The sequence below is a fragment of the Scatophagus argus genome, chromosome 5 (assembly GCF_020382885.2).
Source record: "Scatophagus argus isolate fScaArg1 chromosome 5, fScaArg1.pri, whole genome shotgun sequence".
Classification (NCBI taxonomy): domain Eukaryota; kingdom Metazoa; phylum Chordata; class Actinopteri; family Scatophagidae; genus Scatophagus; species Scatophagus argus.
In genome coordinates this window covers 5,032,552-5,046,605 of record NC_058497.1, presented here as the reverse complement: position 1 = coordinate 5,046,605, position 14,054 = coordinate 5,032,552, and the positions used below count along the sequence as shown (strand labels likewise).

Here is a 14,054-nt window from a genome sequence, read left to right as displayed (position 1 = left end):
ACATATTGCTATCTTGTAGATTATTTCATCAATAGAATCCCCCATGGGAGCCCTCACCTTTTCGTAGTACTTGACTTCATACTCCAGTATGACGCCATTGGCTCTATCCGGTGGCTGCCAAGCAAGTGAAATAGTGTGTCTTGTGATATCTTTTGCCTGGATGGAAGTCACTGGAGAGGGAGCTAGTGAGATGACAGCAAAAAGAAAAAGAAATGTTTTAGTCCACTGCTTTCTCTCAGTTCTCCATGTTGTTTTCAACCTTGAAGACACCAAGCCATTTTTTTTGTTGCTCTCCTAAATCCCCCACACTTTGCTCCTGCTGGGAAAGTCAAACAGACGGCCAGACCACAAGGCAATCACTTCCATTTGTCTTTGAACTTGGCTAACATTCAAAATCTGAGGTGTTACTGAGCTCTATGGCCACACAGCTGAATTGCCAAAGCTAGAGTGTATGGCAATTTCTGAAGTAATGGTTGGCATCAATAAAACTGATCCAATTTCCCTTCGGTGGATGGTCATAACCACTTTTCCTACAAGCTGCCAAAATAATGACTAACTTCATTTTCTGTAGGTCACCCTGGGAAACCTTATGCTACAAAGTCCACCTCAGAAAGCTTGATATGAGCTCAACACCTTTGCTTTTTTTCCTTCAAGAAAGCAAATCAATTGGTTTTCATTAAAGCTACAGTGAACGATCTTATCTCAGGCCCTTCCTGCTGCAGCTGATAATGAGGCCATATTTCAAGCAGCAGTGCTATCTGCATTCAGACGCCTTTAACATGTGAAGGTTAAAGCACAGATAATGGCTTACACTCGTCCCCTCCCTCCAGAGTGTCGCTGCTGCACAAATCAAACCTCTATCTTCAGGGAGTGTGACAATACTAAAATTGGGTCATACACACTCTTGACGCGACAAAGAGAAACCCAAAGGCGTAGGAGAGATAGTGTTGTAAACAGAGAAATACTCTCTACAGATTGAGTCTAGAGAAGACAACAAGATATATGGTGAGACAGGAAGCGTTATATACCGAGGAATAAAGGGTTATGTGGTGAAAATACAATTATATTACAAAAAGACAAGCACACACACATCTCTAGCATTTGGGGGGGTTCATCTGCAAACATCCGCAAAGTTCTCTCTCTCCTTTGCATGAGGATCCTCAACAACCAAAAAGTGCTATACAAAAAAACATTTCGACTGATGCCCAGGTATCGCTTCATTGTGGCGTCTGCTCTTACAAGGAGTCAATCTTTGACCTCTGATCTTCTGTGATGCTGTAACCTTACTCGCTCCAGACCATCTGCCTTTTAAAAAATTACAGTGGGATGATTAATGAGGGGTTCGTGGTCCACCGATTATGATTGGATTATCTATGACATTATATACATTCTCATCACTTTGACCGTGGGCTCCAGGGAGCCTAGCCTTTCAAGCTAATGCTAACAAAACCCTGCTTTTAGCAGAGGATTGAGTTCAAACGGGCCTGGAATTCAAGTACCAGCCACAGATTGAGTTTCAGCTGGGTGAAAATGCGGCAGGAGGGGGGCTGAGAGTTTGTGACTTGTGGGGGTCGAGATGGAGATAGAGAGGGATGGGATTGCAGACATCTCTTGGTAAATAGATTAACCCAAGGTTGTGTAATCCTGTTGGCTTAATGTGTTGCGTCTCCGTTAAACAATTAGATGGCGGCCATTTGTATTCCTCCAATCAATCTTACCCAGCAGCGAAAGCCAATTTGAAGGCCCTCCTGGGGCCGACCGAGGACGCTCTCGCTCAGAGAGAAAACCCCTCAAGGGTCACTGGCCTTCATTCCTCGAAGGTAATCCACACATCCATCTTTCTTCCAAAGATGACAAATATGGCAGTTTAATCCTGTTGCCTTTCTTGTTGCATTTTTATTTTTCCCTCAACTAATGTGAGGATAAAGAGCAGTGATTTTGTAAGAGGTCCCTACTGAGGTTTTCTACACATAACGTCAAAATTAAAAACAGTCCACACATAAAATAGTTGATCCATCAAGACCAAGTTTTATGATTTTTAAGGATAAATTAGTTTGATTGATGTTTATAAAGCAAGCCGATACACAGACAAATGTACAACGTTGTAAAACCATGCATGAATGTGTATACAGTAGATACAACGCTATAACTGATGTTTCAGTAGAGAAAAGTTTAACCTGAGGCTGTGACTTGGACAAACCATGGTAGACAAGCCGGCGCCTCTGTAGATGAATTTAAATATATGGGGCAGATCTGTAATGTCTTACTGCCTCCTGAACGTGTGGGTTAAAATGCTACTGGAATAATAAGTGTTAGATGCAATGAATATTCATTTCTCATTTCAGATTGTGCACACCAAAAAAGCTCTTTCAAAGCCTGCAACACTTAGAGGCACACATACAGCATCGGCACACATAGTGACACAAAGGACATCATTATGCAAACTGAAAGATAGAATTTCACATAGAAAAACATACACCTAGTCCCATTATCTCACACAGACAGCCAAAAACTCAATCACACCACCTATGCATGCATTACAATGAGTAAAAACCTGGCAGGAGGAAATAGAGTTCTGGGTCTGGTGTAGTTAAATCACCCTCCCCAGACAATAGGGCAGATTGTGCGTCAGGTTTTTTGTAGATTTGTGAGTTTTTTTCTGCATGAAACACAGTTTGTGAAGTGAGTGAGTTTGTCTCTGAGAGCATGTTCATCTCAAAGCATTTGTGTTGCAAGGAGCAGCTGTGGTCGGCTCAAGCAGTTGCGCAAATATGCGGTCGATTACAGTTTGACATAAAAAGAGACAGGGGCCATGATGCACATGTGGTTGCCAGATTGGAGCCTGGCTGCCAGATTGGAATGACTTGATTTTGCTGCCTTCAAGGAAAAATAGCCGAGGAGGGAGCCGTTTCTCAGGGTGTCAAAAAAATGGCTCCTGCTTACAAGTTCCTCCCTCTCGCTTATAAAGCCTGCTTCCATCTCCCCAAACACATTTCCACATGTATGTCTGTCCAGTATGCCAGAGAAATGGAACTCACACACGTGTTCAGAAAGACATGCCCACACACACACTCCCTCATGCACTAATTCACTTTTAGTCACCTATGCCTGCCAACTATTTTGTATCGAGACATAAACACCCTTCTCCCCAACTCTCTTTTTCCCTCCTTTTCTCTCTCTCTCTCTCTCTCTCTCACACACACACACACACAAAGTGCTGGATCCCATAAAATGGGAAAAAACATCCATTTACAGCCAGGGGTCAGTTCAAAGCCTGGACATCCCCCCTCTCTCCCCTCCTTTTCCTAATGCAGTCCGGGTGAAAGGGTTACCCTGCGACTGATTTATGACAGTGGAATTGTTCACGGCGAGACTCAGAATCCGACCTCTTCATATGTACTCAAATGCATGCTCGGTCACAGATGCACACACATGCAATCAACAACACTCACATCTTAATTTTTGTCTCCCGGCATGTTTCTCCACTGCAGCTTCATCAGTTTTCCTGACACGCAAAACTATGTATGAGTTCTCCCTTTCCAACCTGCCTACCTCACTTCTTCCTTTGTAGCTGAAATTTGAACTTTTATGGAAAGGCGGTGCCAGGGGTGTCTTTTCCACAGCACTTATAAATCCGAATAAATCTATCATAATAAATGTGTAATCCACGGTGTCTGGATGAGGGGAGGCGATACATAGAAAGGGACAGCCACAGATGACTGGCTGGATTACTAGCGACTGAAACCAGAGCTTCCAAAGCCCCTACTGAGCATTAGCAGGAAGAAATCCAATCAGTCTGGAGCTATTCTCTTTAACACGCACACACACACATACACACGAATTAGAAGAGACATGCATGGCCAGAGACACATAGAGGACATTGTTTGAGAGGCAAATATAGATCATCTCCATCCACAAACATTCTGCCTAACACATTTTCTCACTTTTAGCCAAGCATGCAGTCAGTTCTGCACATGTGCAAGCACACACGCACGCCGTAATAGAGCTTCCAGCTGCAGGCTTCATGTAACTAATCCTGGGGAACAATTGTGAAACATGCACCAGTGACGAGCCAAAGGCAACATCATTTATATCTTACAACCTGAATTCGTCAGATTAGCCTTGAGCAACCTCAAGGGGACATCAGTATATATGTGTGTATACGTGTGTGTGCTTGTGTGTCTGTGTGCATGTTACTGTGTTGTTGTATTAATCTGTGCCTGAGAGTGTGCACTCCGGAGTTTTGGCGCATCTGCACAGCAGTGTGACCATACTGACATCCTATTATGAGCCCTCGGCCTGGACTCCAGGGTGTGCTCCATTACAGCTCCCACACATGCCTGTCTGGCAAGACTCACAGCTCTCCCACAGGCAGCACATCCATTCATCTCTATCTTCCTGACCCCAGCTGATAAATCAAGCCACTGTCCCCTTAAATTGCCGGTCCAAGTCCTATTCAAGATATTCGCTTTTCCCAGGGATGGAAATTAGTGATGAAAAAAACAACACAAAAAGGCACTTATGTTGCCACCCAAGAGCAAGGCAGTAAAGAAGACTAAGGTAATGATCGGCTATAAGTGGAGGAGAGAAGGAAGGGATGAAGAGAAAGGGCCAGGGTCGTAAAATCCATTTGCACAACAACCGGCTACAAAATGGCTAAATGACAAAACAACAGGAGGCTCTGAACACACCCCCAGGCTAGAGGGCTCTTCTCCAGCTCTGGAGGAGAGGTTGTATTCATGAGTATATTCTACCAGAATAATTACACACACATACACACACAATCCAGCAGTATTTGTAATGAAGCCTACACAGATCAATATAACTCATCTCATTCATTAGCTTGGGAGTTAAATATAGCACATTGCCCGTATCTCCAGCCTAGGCTGTTCGTGTCTAATTATGCAAAACTCAAGTGAAATATTGCCGAAAATCATTTCCCACTGCAGAGAATCCATCATCCCCCTCAGTAATCACCCAGCCTTCACCCAAATTATTCACAGCTTTAATAAACATGTTTTGATACGCAGATTGCCCCCCAAAAAAGTACTTCAAGCACTAAGTGTAACCTGTGCTCTGTATCGAATATAAGCCCCCACACACAACTATGAAGTTCTCTACGTACATGCACTCTTTCCTTTATATGTTCGCACAGACAAGTTTAAAAAAAAACTAACCTGGATTAGCCAGCAAATCACTGGAGATGTCCAGAAATTTATTAAACAAAGCAATGACTGTCATCATTTGATACCATCAAAACCTCCAGAAGAGTAACTGAATGGACACTTAGGTGAAACTGGCAAGAACACAGTTAAAGCTGTATCTTATTTGATCTTATCTTATCTAATTTTATCTTATGTGATTAAAAATATGCTAATATGTCCTCAGTAAATCATATCACATCAACCCTTAGTAAATCATAAATACCTACCTTCTGTGGCCATGTTACAAAAACGCTACTTCCATTTTCAATAGTTTTGTCTGTAACTGTCACTCTACAGTAATTCTTGACTTGGTACATCATTCTTACATAAAAAACATGTCATCTGCAGTGTCTCATTAGGGTCTACTTGACATGTTCAGTAGGGTTAAAAAAATATGTTGGTATGCCATTCATTGTTGCCTGCTTGCAGTCAGATTGACATAACACTTTTTTATTCTTGACCTAATCAATGGTACACTAATGGAGAGCCTTTAACCTTGTTTGATGTGACACTTTTGACTAGCTATTGGATTCACAACGAACATAAGCTAAGCATCAGGGCAAAGATGTCCTGTATTGGTTTTGATGGCTACTGGCAACCTGTGACATCTGTTTTGTTGATGATTTCTTTTAGCTGTCTACTAACCCAAGATGAATCATCCACTCACTAAAATTATCATTGGTTGTCTTACCAGCCTGGTTGGTTGTGACGGTCACGGACACGGCCTGTTCTGGCCCGGGGCTTTGAGGCGAGACTCCATTCACCGCCCACACCTCGAAGGTGTAGTTGGTGTGGGCCTGCAGCTCATTGATGGACACCCTAGTTCCCTTCAGGCTCAGCTGCTGGGGACTGAAGTGGATTCCGTTACCACAGGGTTGACAGCGCCGACCGTCGGGCCCACAGCGCTTACACATCACATTGTATGTCAAGTCCTGGCGTCCTCCTGAGCTCCGGGGCGGGCTCCACTCCAGGTTTACAGAAGTCTCGTTCACATTGGAGATGAGGTGGACAGGCGCTGATGGAGGGCCTGTGGAGTAGGAAGGAAAAAGAAACAGCTGATGTTATTGCAAGTTAGAAAGCTACAATATTATTTACTATGGTTAATGTTGAAAGATGAAAGAATAGAAAGAAAAACATTAGTTCTGTGATCATATTTTAAAAGCTAAAACTACAACTGCTTGTTGATCATAATATTAAGCGTAAGCTTTTGGTGAATATTGTGCAGAAAGTCTCCTATGTCACTGATTTTTTCCATACGTACATACTTATGACAAAGATGTACATGAGTAATTGACTGATCTGTCCCTTTATTGAGAGCTGAGGCTTCTTGAATTCCCTTTTAATGTGCTGTCCATCACAGCGAGGGAGGATCCAATTTCACCTCAGTTAATTCAGCATGTTAACTGAAATCCAATAGCTGAGCAGACTTCTTCTCCATTCTTATGTCGAATCAGCTGGAGGTGGCAGAGTGCCTGAGCCCGCTGCTAACAGTGGGGTTTTATGGCACCCACTCAATAACTTTAGACAAAGTTTGCTTTGGACTCTGCTATTACGTTCCTGCTTTGATGTAAGACTGCTGTAGCTTTATACGACTATCAGCTCCACAGATATGTGACATAAACGCCCCTTCTCATCAATCCCATTTTACTTGCCAGCTCTATTGTAATTAATGTGTTTTTTGCATTGCTTTCAAACGTAAGTGACGGTAATTGACTTAAGTTTCCCTCTCTCTGTTTCCCCTGTCTCGCTCGCTCTCTGTCTGACTAATGAAGCGCACGCGAGGAGGCTGGGGGGGATCGATGCAGAGTGAAATATGAAAGCTAGTCAGTCCGCAGACGAATCATTTCACAACGGAAATTAATTATCAGTGTTATTTTTGGAGGAGCAGTGTGGCAATGAATGATTTCACAGAGACACGGAGAGCAGCAGAGGGGACAGTGTGTGCGTGTGTGTGTGTGTGAGTGTATGGTGGCCGTCCGTCGGGGGAAAAAATGCACTTTTGTGCACAAGGTTGGCTGTATTAATGGAAACATGGAAGTACAATTTCACTCATGATTCATGTGTCTTCACAACAAGCTCAATGTGTATGTGCAGCATTAGTGTGGCAGATAGTGGTGAATGAGCAAATGTGGAGGGGAGGAAATTAAGGAGATAGAAAAGAACAGAAGGAGAAGACAAACACCGTCTGTTCATCTAGGAAGCAGAAAGCCACTGATTAGTATGGAAGGAACAGGTCTGGATGGATGGAAGGGAGAGTGGAGGGAAGGACAGAAATGCATGGTGGTGGGTAAGAAGGGGTATCTGTTGACTTAAAATGAAGTCCAGGACACAAACAGTGCACTGAAAGGATGCAGTTAATATTAGTATCACTTCCCCTTACAAACCACAGCCTTCGATGAAAAACTATTAATAAATTCTCATTAAAAACTATGATAAAGCACTGCCCCCCACCCCCCGCGCACACACACACACACACACACAATTTTTCTCCTCCTTACCCACTTTTTCTCCCTTGCTCCTTCACCTCATTCTCTCCATTTGCTACTCAGACAATGGGAGCAAGTTACAGATGGGGTTTCTAAATTAAGGTGCCTACACCCAACATCACTATAATAGGGCCATTGTCAGTGCGCTAGGTTCAACTAACCTCTACTCCTTTCAATCGTCAGTAATGTGCTGTTTCAGATACACTATAAAGTCATTACTCTGCTGTTGTCTTGACTCACTGCATCATAAACTTAGCAGGACAAAGGCAATATTAATGTTCCCAGTTCCCAGTCATGTCTGAGATGGGTGTGATCTTGTACGGTACTTCAGTTCTTGTCCTCGCAAGGATAAAAAGATGAAAATGTCCTCCCTTATTTCTCACTTAAACACATGAAAGGAAGATTAGGATATTAAAGCAATATTTTGATATTTTGGGAGGAAGCACATGCGTCCTTTCTTGCTGGGAATTAGACCAATATCACTGTCATGTCTGTGCAATAACTATATAGCACCTGGAGACTGTATAACAGCAATACAGCATGTTAATAAGGGAGCTTTAGTGAAGTTGGTAGGTAATGTTTTATTTTTCCTTTGTACATAGACAGGCTAGCTATTTCCCAGTTTCCCTTGTTCTCATGCTAAGCTAGGCTAACTTTCTTCTGCTACACAGTTAGCAATAAAGTGTTTTCTTTAATGTTTTTAAACAGGTTAGTATCTGTGTGTGTGTGTGTGTGTGTGTGTGTGTGTGTGTGTGTGTGTGTGTGTGCGTGTATATAATCATCTCAGAAAGATCACTTTGTTTGTTTGTTACTATGGCAAAGCTGGAACAGCACTATATAACTTTATGACTTCATAAAGTCTTCAACACATTCCACCGCATGTCAGTGTTCCCCCCTGGCATTACACACACACGCGCACACACACACACGCTACCTTTGGCTGTACCTGTCGCTCTCCTAGAATGCACTACTGGGAGCAAGGGAGCGTGGGAGAGCCGTCGGCTGTGACTGACACCCGGTAATTAATCCTGGGAGAGAGAACGACGGGGGAGATGGAAGCGCAACGCTCACAAAACCTTCATATAACGTTAGCTCAAGATCGCCTTAAAATTCACACTCCTTATGGGTGGAATCCAGAGGGAGAATTTGAAAGTTTCTGCTGAAGAAAGTTGGTGATTTCTTTTTCCTTCCCCTGCTTTCAATTTACTCAGAATTAATATATAAAAATAAGTACCTTCCTTTCATATCCCTTCTTTTTTCTTCTTTTGTCTCTCCTCCTGTCTCTTTCTACCAATGATTCTACCAGTTAGCCAAGGGCTGTGCAGGCCAGAGGTAGAGAGCAGGCTAAACTGATGAGAACATTGAACCTACTATTACTGTCCGGCTGGGATTCATTCAGTGCCCCCCTTGAGTCCTCCACGATCTGTGTTCCTTACTCCAACCTTCCCTCCCTCTTCCTCTACCACACCTCTAAGAAAACTGAAGAAAATCTGAGAAACACATCAAGGCCCAACAGACACCCCAAAATGGAGAACACCCCCTTCCTTATGACCTATGACAGTGGAGAACCAGCTCCCTTGGGTGTCTGTCCCTGGTCTTTATTACTGCCCTGTGGCATATGTGTGTGTATTTATAGTCATCCACATGTTTTCATGTGTCCTGCCTATTTTGTTCTAGAATTATATCAATACTGTGTGCTAAACTGTATGAAATGACTGACCCATAAATTGTGCTAAGGGAATGCGTTTGACTGTAAAATAATAAGGGTCATATGTCAAAATAATAACTTAAACGTGTTTTACAATGATGCGTAAAAGCAAAAAAGAAACATAAAAATAAACTACATGAAAGCACCCAGAAAAGACTATTATACAGCACAGAAAATCTGTTTATAAAAGCTAATACAACTTTATTCTTCCAAGTTCCGCAGGCAGGTTGATCCAAAGTGTGGGAGGGAAATGATTAGATCTTCTCTAATCCAGAAATCGTTTTTTCAATCAAATTTATCACACAATAAATGGCATTAAAAAAGAACAACTGCTGCAAAAGAGCAAAGATGGAAGAGACACACTGATAGATAAGTTACAAAAAGGAGTAACAGGCCTCCATACAGGCACACAATGACAGAATTACACAACAGCCAGTTTTAATCATCATCTTGCATCGCTAGACTCCAAGCTAAGAACATGGAAAAGCATTTACCCATATGCGCACACACACACACACAGCAATGCTGGCTCTTTCCAAGCCTGACCTTCAGCAATGCAAACTGGGAAAGGTTTTTAAGAGATTTATTTTATTTTATTTTTTTTTTACTTCATCTGGTTTGTTCGTGATTCTGAGTGGATTATGAGAGGAAGACGGAGAGTGAAAACAATATGTGGATGAGGAACGATATGTGAGTGACAGCTGTAATTACAGAGCTCTAACATGTGGGTGAGAAGTAAAAAAAAAATGCATGAGGAAGGAAAACAGCAGACGACAGACAGGGTGAGAGTTCAAAGATCAAATCCTGACCGGCTGACGAGGCGGGGCAAAGGTCGGTGAGAGAGTCCAGCTAGTGTTCACTTCCTAAGTGTGGAGTCAGTAACGTGGCAGAGATGGCATAGCCGGCTCCAATAAAATAAGCCAAGTAATGAGCTTTGACAGCTGTTGCTTGCAGCAGCCATACTCGAATGCCATACTGACTAACTGGAGAATAGGGATGAGCTCAAAGCTCATTCATTAACTGAGTAATTCAATGTATTAGCATGTGACATAGTAATAAGGCTTGTGTTTTTATTTTCACCAAAAATTGGGTTTTTATTAATTATTAATTAGCATATTAAAGCTAAACATTTTGTTAATTAAAACAAAAAGTCTTAATTAATAAATATTAGAGTAATTGTGGGGTGTATATTTAGTTAGTGGTTTGTGTTTTTTAAAGTTTTTGAAGATGAACAAATTTGTAGTTAAAATTGACTGATAGTTAAAATTACTTCTCAAATACTAAGTTAAGTCCTTCACAACTTTGAGGTAATGTCATCAAATTAACTTTGCCAAACCAGACAGACTAGTACGACAAGAAAAGGCAACAAATTCTTAAATTTGAAAATCCAGAACAATTAAATATTTGGCATTCTTGCTTAAAATTCTTAATCAATTACCAAAATCATTGCCAGTTAATTACTGCCATCAGTTACTCAACAATGTTACTGTTTCATCATGTTTCTGCGACATTGTCACATAAAAGAATACCTGTTCTCTTACTTTCTCTTGCCAGTTTATATGACACAACTCCAGTGAGTTTCAGCTGTGACAGTTACAACAGCTTTTCTATTCCCTGTCAAGGTTTTAGTGACACTTGTAAAAGCAATCAGTCCTTAGCACCTTAGATGTGTCCAAACAGCAAGAAGTTCAAGATTACCATCTTGTTCAAATACAACATTAGCTCATACTCTTGATCATAAAAATATGACACAACAGAACATTGTTGATGATCCTGCGCAGATACCGTACGCCAGGGGAACAATTAGATACCGCCCAGTTTTTTTGCAGCTTAGACAGTTAAGTAATATACAGCAGGGGTTCAGCTGCTTATGCTTGAGTTAATAAACTACTTTGCTGACTGATTAATCCATAGGAACTTGACAGATCACTCAGGCCAAATGGCAAGCCAACTATGACCTAAGCAATGTAACAGATGTATTGGGTGTTAAAATTGTTTAATGACACATACTCACTCATACACAAACATCTGCCATGTGTACATATGAATGCTGTTACTTTCCTGGCAAATGAGAGTGTAGAGCATAGTGTGTATGCAGGTTTTACTGTTTGTGTATATTTTCCTACCAGTATCAACTCCCAGTTCGGTGACTTAGAAAGAGAATGAGGTCTAAGAAAGGAGGCGGTATCATTAGGCAGCAGGATTGTTAGCAATATTTGTGCTCACACTCATGGTGCATCAGAGAAGAGGATTGGAGGATCCAGATTCACCAATGGCTGACTGGACAGCTGGATGGCAGTTGAGACAGCAAATGAGAAATAAAAAAAAACCTGGGCTGGATGCACTCTTTTATTTTCTTTCCCCTTGGCACTTTACGCCCTTTTTCTGTCACAAAATCTTATTCATTCTCTACATACATTTCTGCCTTTCCATTTGCCCTTGTTTTTCCACCTTCTTCGTCACTTCCCTGCGTTTCCACTAACGTTTCATCTCTATTTGTCTTTCTCTATCGTTGGCACCTTCTCTGCTGTTTTGCAGTCTCTCTGTGGAAGACTGAATCTGGGATGGAGCAGTTTATACCCTCATTAGTTCTCTGTCACCATGACTGATCACTAAGTACCACCTGGAATCAAAAGACACCTATTAAACCAACAGCCGCCTGCTTTGTGTGTCTCTGTGTCTGAGGGTGTAACTCAGGTTGCATGAGAGAGGGAGGAAGAGAGATCAAGCGAGAGAATCGTAACCATGTTTAGGCAAGAGCAACCACTCTGCTTATGTGCTACATATGTTTTGCATAACAATATTGTGTTACTAATGCAGCATACAACAGCATGCTTAAAAAGATAAATTAAGCTGTTTACAAATCACTGTAAATAACAGGCCCTGGCTTAGGCCACAGCTTGCAGTTTACTTGTCAAATATAACTGTATGTTTTTATGTTTTCATTCCTGTGCATTACAAAGCATACGTGTGGGTGTACTTACGGGTGCAGGGCATGGACGCCGGGTCTGTTTCAGAGCGGAAGTATCCCTTGTCGCAGACGCAGGAGGTGGATCCCTCCCTCACAGAATAGCTGTGGAGCGGACATTTGGAACAGGAGCCATCAGTGGCCAGAGCGCGGTAGTACCCAATCTTACAGGCTGAAAGATAAGAGGGACACGGAGGAGGGTAGCTTTGGTTAGATGTGACATAAACAGGTAGCATCAAGTGGGTATTGCTTTAACCTGAAACACAAGTATATCACGTAAAGCACTTAGAGAGTAGGGAGAGAAGAAGAAGGTTCTAGATACACAGCCTTGGAACCCATTGGCTATTGTCCAATGACAGTTTAGCCTCAAGTTCAACAGCCAATGTTTCAGGGCTTCCAGTGTGTCAGGATGACAGATATCCGGGTCAAGACTTCCTGTTCCATGTGCGAAGTGGTGTTTGGAGTTGAGAGACAACATCTAAGACCAGTTGCAGAAGTAGAATGCAGAGCATTTTTTGATAAAAATCCAATATAAGGCTAAATTGTCATCAGATAACAGCCAAGGGGCTCCGAGATTGCATTTCTTGTGTACAATTTTGATTGTAAAAAGTGCTATATAAATAATAATTGAATTGAATTGAATTGAATAAACCTGATGATGGTGTAAACTGAAAAGTGAGGGGATCACCAAAGCCAAAACCAAAAATGTCAACTGGCACTAGAGGAAAAGTCTGGGGATCACCAAATCCATAATGTCTAGCAACTATAATTTTTTGAGAAGTTCAGATACTTCAATGTATAAATTAAACTTGTCCAGACGTGTCAGCAGCCCTATATGGAAAGTCACTGAATTACCAAAGTCATTAAGATGCATCCTTTGAGGACCATGAATATACACAATAGTAAACCAGTATCTGCTGAAATATTTAAGTCAAAAAGTAATTTGAACCAAAGTGACTGACAAACAAACAACGCTGTCTAATAAAAATGCCCAGAAATCAATTTGGAATCTACATCAAGCATAAGTACTGTATAACACATGAAGCTGATATGAGTGGCTATCTAAGGTTTTGGTAATAAGGGGATGCGGTCATCAAACAACACTTCAACACATCAAATAAATCTTTCAGTATGGAAGGGAACAAAAGAACTGTGATTTTGCCATTTTTGCCCTAATGAACCACAAGAAAACCATACATTGCTCCTGGAAGCTTCCACATCTCTTCCTTTGTCTTCATCTTCCATCTTCAACGCTTTCTCCGATTTCTCCTTTCTCACGAACCTGAATTCTGTTATCAAAAACAACAGCTCAAATAACCACCTCTTGTCTTACTTACAAGTTTAAGCTATGCTCTATTAGCAAGATTTGGAGGCAAGATGAAACCAGAGCCACTGGCATTTCAGACCATTTAACAAACACATGCCACCACACTTGCCACACCAGGAGCTCTGTCACTCTCACAAGGCTGATTTCGCTCTGTGGGGGCTAACACACAGACACCTACACACACGCCTCAGTCTGAAGTGGTAACCTAAGTGACACTTTTCCTACCTTTGGCGACAGTGCTCACCTTTCTATTGAGTGACAGTTTGATTGGAGGGCTCGTGTTTCAAGGAGTTTCTCCCTCACCTATCTGTTTCTGTAATGGTCGGGGAAGTGTAGTGGGGTTATATTTCACCCTCTGAGC

General features: G+C 41.9%; 1 protein-coding gene across 2 annotated transcripts in view; it reads right to left on the bottom strand.

The window, feature by feature from the left end:
* The window catches only part of epha4l (eph receptor A4, like), a 53,854-nt gene that overhangs the window by 17,082 nt on the left and 22,718 nt on the right, over window positions 1-14,054 (bottom strand). For both annotated transcript variants that reach the window (XM_046388461.1, XM_046388460.1), the window contains exons 4-6: window positions 12,383-12,538; window positions 5,896-6,231; window positions 58-182 (exon numbers count right to left, since the gene is read on the bottom strand). In XM_046388461.1, coding sequence (XP_046244417.1) covers window positions 58-182; window positions 5,896-6,231; window positions 12,383-12,538 — 617 coding nt within the window. The remainder of the gene's footprint in view (window positions 1-57; window positions 183-5,895; window positions 6,232-12,382; window positions 12,539-14,054) is intronic.